Raw genomic sequence first — 8,009 nt, 5'->3', positions numbered from 1 at the left:
CGGCGACAGCCCGGTGCCCGAGCGCGGCGACCTCAGCTGCAGGATGCACACGTGCTTCGACGTCTACCGCTGCGGCTTCAACCCCAAGAACAAGATCAAGGTGTACATCTACTCCCTGAAGAAGTACGTGAACGAGCTGGGCGTGCCGGTCAGCAGCACCATCTCGCGGGAGTACAACGAGCTGCTCTCGGCCATCGCCGACAGCGACTACTATACCGACGACATCAGCCGCGCCTGCCTCTTCGTGCCGTCCATCGACCTGCTGAGCCAGCACGCGCTGCCTATCCGCGAGACGGCGCAGGCCCTGGCGCAGCTCTCCAGGTACGGGAGCGGGGCAGGAGCAGGGTGGTGGGGGGGTCCCTCCCCCCGCCGGCTTAACGGGGACAGGTGGGAGCCACTGTGGCAGCGGGCGCCCAGCTTCTGTGCCCGGGTGCTGCACCCTGCGCTCCCTGCTCCCGGCCTGAGGGTGGCTGTTCCTCCCATGCTCATCTTGTAAATGATAAGTGGCCCCACCCCGTCACCTAGTACGCATTCAGCCGGATGTGGTGGCCCTCGCTGTAATCCCAGCGCTCTGGGAGGCTGAGGCAGGAGGTTGGCAAGTTCAAGGCCAGCCTAGGGAACTTGGCAAGTTAGCGAGACCCTGTTTCGAAATGAAATTAAAAGGGCTGGGCATGTAGCTCAGGGCAGAGGCCTTGGTTTAGTCTGCGATACTACAAAGGAAGTCTGAAAATTCACATACACAAAAGGAAGAATGTAGAATTCATGCCGTAATCCTGCCTCTAAGAGATAGCCATCAGTAATATTTTGATGTTGCTTTCTGGTCATTTTTTGGTATACAGAGTAGACATGCATATGTATTTATACCTTTTTCCTTCCAGACTGGTGCTGCGCTGTACATACTCTTTGGCTGCTTTGCTTCCTTTAATATATCATAAATTCCATTTTCAAATTTTCACATTCTTTTACCATAAAGTTTAAAGTTTATATAGTGTCCCATTGTGTGGGCATTCTATACTATATCCCATCGACCTTCTATGTTTTAAACCAAGCAGTGAACACTGTCGACTTCATTTTCATTATTAGACACAGTTCTGTAGCAGACAAGCCTGTCTGTTCTGTTTCCTTTTTTGTTTTTTTAACGTGGAGCCAGACCAGTGCCTGATGTACTGATCGAAATTGCGGGAATTTACCCAGCTGCGCTGAAAAGTGGCCCTATTTATTCAGGGATGGGGACACCTGCACTTACTACCTAACAGCTGACTCTAGTTTCTTCATGGGCGACTCTTGAATTCTCCATGTTTATTTCTCATAGGTGGGATCGAGGCACAAATCACCTGTTGTTCAACATGCTGCCTGGAGGTCCCCCAGACTACAACACCGCCCTGGATGTCCCCCGAGACAGGTAGGTGTATTCGAGGCTGGCCCCGGGATGGTGTTCTGAGGATTAAACAAATCCAAGGTCCTTTGTTCCTGTGAAATCACGTTCCTGTTCCTACTGGGTGTGCTCGGTCATCTGAATTGTTTGCTGCATTAGAAAACTGCCCTCTGAGTTTCCCTGCCTGAGACACAAGTGGAGACCTCCTTGGCCCCGCATGGATCCAGCAGAGCGGTGTCCCAGCACAGCGTGTGCGGTCTGGGGGCCACAGCCCAGCTCCAAGGCTGGCTCCACCTCGGCCTGCGTTGGCCTCTTGGTCTGGGAGCTGATATTTGCTGAGAGGAGACTCAGCTCCCAGGGCAGAGGACGCGGACCGGGAGGGGGCCTGTGACGCCTGTGATGCCAGGCAGCGAGGTGCTTCTCTTCTCTCTCTCCCTCCTTCCCTCCCCCACACCCTTCCTGTTCCCTTCTTCCTGGGTGGCTGTGACTTCATGGTCATTCCTTGGTTTATGCCCTTGGCCAGAGCTCTGAGAAAGCTGGGGAAAGAGATGCTGCGGATGCCACCTCTGGAGGCCTTGAGTGCCCTGGGTTAGGGTTCTCTGCGGTACTCAAGGCAGAGGGCTGTTACAGCGTTTGCCTCTGGACTGCTTTATCTCCGGTCTTGTTAGAGCTGATGTGGAAGTCCTGAAATCATTGTCACCGACAAAAGTGACCGCTTGGGGCCAGCTGTGTTCTCAACATTGTCCCTTACGGAAACTGCACCGAGTACTGCTCTCTCCCAGAAAATTAAACCGGAACCTTCGTGGCTGTAAATGATTATTTCAAATCTGTCTCAAGTTTCTAACTGGAAATACAGTTATCACTAGGAGAGACAAACACCCCAGGTCCTCCCTGGACTTCGGTGTAGAAACTGCTCTGGACGGCAGGGGGCAGTGTGGCCCTGCAAATGCTGTAGAAAGTGGCTCCTGAGGGATGCCTGGTCAGCTCTCAGCAGGGGGAAGGCTTGGTGGCTTCCTGAATGGACGTCTGCTTTACAGAGTGGTTGTTCCAGGGAAAGGACAGAGAAGGGGAGGAGAGGAACTGTTCCAAATGCTGTGTCTCCACCTCCTGATCTGGGATTTGTTGCAGAAGAACTTCTTGCTGCTTGGGACTTCACCTTTGGCAAACATTTGGGTGTATGTGCCTGCAGGGGAGAACGTTTGCATTTTTATCAAGTGCACATGTTCAGTGGGTTTCCCTGCTCTGCGGCAGGGTGTCAGAAAATTGGAGTTCTTGCTGGTGCTAAGGTGTTAAGGCTCAGGAAGGTCAGGCCATTCCTCTCATGTGTGTGTTTTGCTTGTTTTGTTTGACTCTTAGGATTGGTCAGCATTTGTTTTGTTTTGTTTTGTTGCAGAACCTGAAGCTTTATTTTTGAGGAGTTTGTGGGCCAAGTCCCAGTGCATAGCTTAGAGGAAGACAGAGAGGGGCTGGGGACTTAGCTCAGTGGCGCTGCTGTCTGCCTCACAAGTGCAAGGTTCCGAGTTCGATCCCTGGTACCAAAAAAAATAAAAGAATAAACTCACGGGCTCTCTGTGCTCGGCACGGAGCAGGAAGCAGGAGAACTGAGAAGCTGTGGTACAGGGAGGACGGGACGGGCAGAGGCAGTGGGAAGAAGGGTCAGCAGCAGCGGGGGTGTCCCGAGCTGGGGGGTCGGGAGGGTCTCGGGGGTAGGACGGGGCTTCCGTGAGTCTGGTCATCACACAGACGCTTTTCCCAGCGCAGGTTCTCTGTCTGGTCTCTCGTATTCTTCGGACAGATCTCTGATCTCAGGATCCGGAATGGGAAAACAAAACGGGCCACTCCGAAATCAGCAGTCCCCGTGAAACCCGTGTCCTGTAAAGCGAGGGCCGCTTAGCAGTCTTTCCTCCGGTGGAAAGCTCTGCCCAAGGGACCGCAGCTCTGGGTTGAAGGCTCGCTGCAGCGGGGGCGCAGAAGCGAGGAACCGCAGAGCTGGTGTGAAGCACACTGCTTGCACTCGCTCCATGCCCACTCCCAGCTCCCCTCGGTCACCCGAGGCCTGGGCTGCTCGCCGTCGGGACCTGCAACGGCCCAGATCCCTGCTCATCAGGAGAAGTCAGAGCGCATGTTGGTGCCGAGGGCAGCCTGGCAGCGGAGAGCTTGTAGCCCGCGCATTGCCTCTCTCGCCCATTCTGGGTTTCGTGGAGCCTTTGAAAGAGTGGGCTTTCCAGGGTGGTTTGGACATCTTTGAACCGAGACTGGCCCTGTTAGACCAGAACCCAGTTTGTCCTTGGGGTCAGGAGAGTATTGGTAGCAATCAGTATTGCAGAAAACGTGGTTTCTTGGTCAAGACATTGTGGCTTAGACTGCAGGGTGTGCAGCTGGCAAAACTCTGCCCCAGAAAGTGGTTTCGATGTGACGGGGGCCGCCAGGACAGGGTGACAGCGAAAGCTGGTGGTGTGTTCACCTGCTTCCTCCCTCTGATGCAGCATCGTCGTGCTGCTTGCTGGATCCAATTACAACAATGTGGTCCTGAGGAAGGAGAATCAAAGCGGGTGCAAGCTCACTGCAGGAGAAGCGCGCGAGGTCCTGTTCTGGATCCTGCTTCCTAAACGGGAATTCATTGGGTTAATGGGAGCGAGCCGCTCTGGGACCACAGAGGAAGAACCGCTTGGGGCAGGGCTCGGAGCAAGGCTTTTCGGAGAGGTGGGTGGGATGGAATGAGGTGGGGGGCTGTACTGAGCGCCCCCGGCTGTAATAAAGGAAAGTAGGGGGACTTGGGGGAGAGCTGGTGCTTCGGGGATCTGGTGCCACTGATGCCTGGGAGATGCGTCGTTAGTGTCCCAGGCCCGTTAATCTGAGGCAGGAGTGACGCGGTAACCACTGATGTCGCTGTCGACTCCTCATTCCGGCTCCTTCCCGCAGAGCCGCTCAGGGTGAGGACCTCGTGTCTTCCTCGCCGCTTGATGAAATCTCTTGCTTTCAGGGCGCTCTTGGCTGGTGGTGGCTTTTCCACGTGGACTTACCGGCAAGGCTACGACGTCAGCATTCCTGTCTACAGCCCGCTGTCCGCCGAGGTGGCTCTTCCGGAGAAGGGACCGGGGTAAGGTACCTTGGGCACAGCCGAGGCTGTTTGGGATGCTGGGGGGCTTTGCGTGGTGTACACCCCTGCCACCGAGGCCTGGGTTTCAGGCCAGCGTCTGTGAGTGTCCTGTCTGCCCCACCCTAGACCTGTTCCCCCTGCAGCTTTCTCTGTCATTAAATCCCCAGGACTGGCTACCAAGATTTCCCAGCAAGGAACTACTACACACTTAACACCGTCCTCTTTCACTTCCTGCAGTGAAATCAAAAGTCCTGATTCCTCCGCCTCAGAAGTACTCCTTAGATTTGTCTGCCCTGATCCCAGCCTCTGCCTTATGTCAGGCCTCTGTCACCTCCTTTTGGACTCCTGACCTGTGTCCTGTTTGGTGTCGCTGCCTCTGGTCTGCCGCCTCACCCCGGCAGGCCTGGCCTCACACTGCCCGATGGAGGCCTCCCGCCTCCCTGACGTGGCAGCCCGGCTCTGTCTCCAGGTCCGGTCTTTCATCAGAACTTTTCCTTTCTGCTCATAGAAGAGGCTTCGCTCTCTCTGATTTTCTAGCCCGACTTTCCCTCTTGAGTGGAAATCCTTTTCCTCCTCCTCCTCGTCAGTCTTATGTCCTGCTTTTACTTTAGGTTCCAGCCTGACCCGTGGACTTGGGCAGGTTGGAGTCACTGTGTTTGTCCTGGACCGGTCTGTCCCACAGGGCCTGCCTTTCTCTCGGGTGACACTCGTTCTGCCCTGGCCTGACGTCTTTGGACTTTGGCTTTTGTCCATACAGTGAAGCAGAAGTCAGCTCTGTGTTTTGTTTTGTTTTGTTTTACTTTTCAGGTCTGCTTTTTAACTGCTGTATTGTGTCTGGCACATACTTGGCTCATACTTTAAAATGTGGAATAAGTGAAAAGAGCCGAGAGCCTGGATATGTTGGGCCCTTTGTCTAGCTTTTTTGCTGTAACCTGTTTAAAATTGTGCTACTTTATGGTGACAACTCAGTGAGCTTTAAACAAGCCTAGTGGTCATAAAGCATCCTTTTCTTAGAAGATAAGCTCTGTGATAGGAGGGGACTGAAATGGCAACACTGAAAATGCCACAGCAGGTGAGACTGAAAGCCAGTCACACTTTTTGGTGGTAGAATTGGGAGAGAGAAGCCATCAGAACCTTTCTCTGAACATCCCAGACTTGCCCTCAGAAACTTTCGTGAACGCTGAGATGTAAGAGAACCCTTCTGGAAGAAGATGTCCCTCTGACATGTGTTTTCCACCAAGTGGCCTGGACTCCCAAAATCGGAAGCTCCCAGCAGCCATTAGTTGTTTTAGACAATGTGCAAAGTCCAGGTCAGCGAGAGACATTTTTCCCTCCACCCTCGGCAAGTACAAAGGAAGCCCGAAGAGTTCATGAACTTGTGGCTTAGGTCATCTTCCTGGATTCTGTTCCCTTAAGAAACTCCCAGAATGGGCTTAATTTATTATCTTAAAATTGAGATTAATTCAAATATCATAAATCCACTCTTTTAAAGTGCACAGCTCACAGCTTTTGTACACTCACAAAGTTGTGTAACTTTTGTCAACACTACTGATTCTGGAGCCCTGCCTTCTCTCTACAAAATAAAGTCAATATTTTCTAGCAGTTACTTCTTATCTCTGCCCCCAGCAACAGGCATCAATCTCTTTTCTGCCTGTTCTGGACATTTCGTATCAATGCAATCATGCAATGCCTCTCTGTCTGGTTTCACTTAGCATAATGTTTTCAAGGCTTATCATGCTGTAGTATAGGACCAGCATTTCCATTTTGTTCGTCCACTCATCAGTTGACTGGGACTGGGGTTATTTCCGAGTGTTAGCTATTGTGAATAATGTAGCTATTGTGAATAACGCCTCTATGAACATTTGTGTACAAGTTTTCGGGTAAATCTGGTTTTCAGTTTTCTTGGGTCTTTCCCTAGGAATGGAATCGCTGGCCCATGTGCTGGCTCTGTGTTTTGCTTTCTGAGGAGATGCCAGACCATTTTCCAGCGTGGCTGCGTCATTGTGCCTTCCCACCAGCAATGTGTATAAGGTTTCAGTTTCTCCACACGTCTGCCAGTGCTGGTCATTGCCTGGGCTTCTGAGCCTTACCACCCTCCTGGATGGGAAGGAGAATCTCACTGTGGCTTCAGTTTGCATCTCCCTCATAACTAGTGACATTGAGTATCTTTTCCTGTGCTTGTCAGCCATTTATACACCTGCCTTGGAGAAATGTCTGTTTAGATCATTTGCCCACCTAGTTTCAAATTTGCTTATTGTAGAACTGTAGGATCTTATGTATTCCAGATACTACACTGTATTGGATTTACCCATATTTTCTCCCGCTCTGTGGGTTCTCACTTTCTCATGAGTGTCCTTTGAGACAGAAAATTTCCTACTCTTGAAGAAATCTGACTTATCTACTTTTCCTCTGATTATTTATATTTTTGATGTAATATTAATATTCAGGAAACTACTCCTAAGCCAGAGTTACGAAGAGCTACACTTACATTTTCTTCTAAGAATTTTATAGTTTTTAGCTCTTGGGCTTAGGTTTATGAGTCATTCATTTTGAGGGTTTTTTAGATTTTGTTTTTTTCTTTTGGTGCTAGGTGTAGCACCTAGAATCTTGTCTGTGGTAGGCAAGTTCTGTACCACTGAGGTACGTCCCTAGCCCTTTGTTAATTTTTTCTATGCAGTATGAGGTCCAGCTTCATTCTTCTGTTTGTAAATATCCAGTTCCTCAGCCAACTTGTTGAAAGGAGTATCTGTAGTCTTGGTACACTTGTCGAAGCTCAACTGGGCACAGATATATGGATTTATTTCTAATTCTCAGTCCTAATCTCTGTCTGTCCTTTATGCTGGTACCCACACTGGCTTGATTACTGTAGCTTTGTAGTAAATTTTGAAATAGGTAAATGTGAGCCCTCCAGCGTTGTGACTTCTGCAAGGTTTTATAGGCTGCTCAAGGTCCCTTGCATTTTGATTATTTTCACAATACTGTAATTTGAATAAATAAAAACAAGTCTAAACTCCTTGTGTTTATACAACTACAAACGAAGAGACTGACAGAGTAAATACTGGCACATCTACAAAACTAACAACATTGAGATTGATGTAGTTTAAGGAGATGGGTGAAGGTGTTTCTTTGAAATGGAATCACATCTGGTGAGGTGAATGTCGAACAAATATTTGGGTCCACTGGGTTTGGCAGGCCTGTGTGATTGCATGCCGAGTGACCACATACCCTTCTGTACCGTGTGTTCTCTTTGAACCCCTGGGAAGCCTCCCTTTAGGTAGCCTACTGTGATGTCATTTGTCTTCATCCGATGCAGATGCACAATTCACTTTCTCCCTGACTTTTATGATGAAAATGTCCAAGCAGACAGCAAAGCTTAAAGAATTTTTACAGTGAACACACAGTCTACGCATCAGCTAGTCTGCTGTTTGTCTTTGGCTGTACTCACTTTCTGGGATTCACCGTAGAGAGTAAGCATTTATTGGGCTGGGAAGCCGGAGATGGGGTGGCCACATGAGGACGGGCCCTGCTCCCTGG

General features: G+C 50.5%; 1 protein-coding gene across 2 annotated transcripts in view; it reads left to right on the top strand.

Moving 5' to 3' along the window:
• Positions 1–8,009, top strand: part of Ext2 (exostosin glycosyltransferase 2) — a 122,241-nt gene that overhangs the window by 395 nt on the left and 113,837 nt on the right. For both annotated transcript variants that reach the window (XM_010612513.3, XM_010612514.3), the window contains exons 2-4: positions 1–321; positions 1,313–1,402; positions 4,359–4,475. In XM_010612513.3, the coding sequence (XP_010610815.1) occupies positions 1–321; positions 1,313–1,402; positions 4,359–4,475 (528 nt within the window). The remainder of the gene's footprint in view (positions 322–1,312; positions 1,403–4,358; positions 4,476–8,009) is intronic.

The sequence above is a fragment of the Fukomys damarensis genome, unplaced genomic scaffold (genome assembly GCF_012274545.1).
Source record: "Fukomys damarensis isolate Sample0158 unplaced genomic scaffold, DMR_v1.0_HiC HiC_scaffold_27, whole genome shotgun sequence".
In the NCBI taxonomy this organism is placed as follows: domain Eukaryota; kingdom Metazoa; phylum Chordata; class Mammalia; order Rodentia; family Bathyergidae; genus Fukomys; species Fukomys damarensis.
This window is presented reverse-complemented; position numbering and strand designations above follow the sequence as displayed.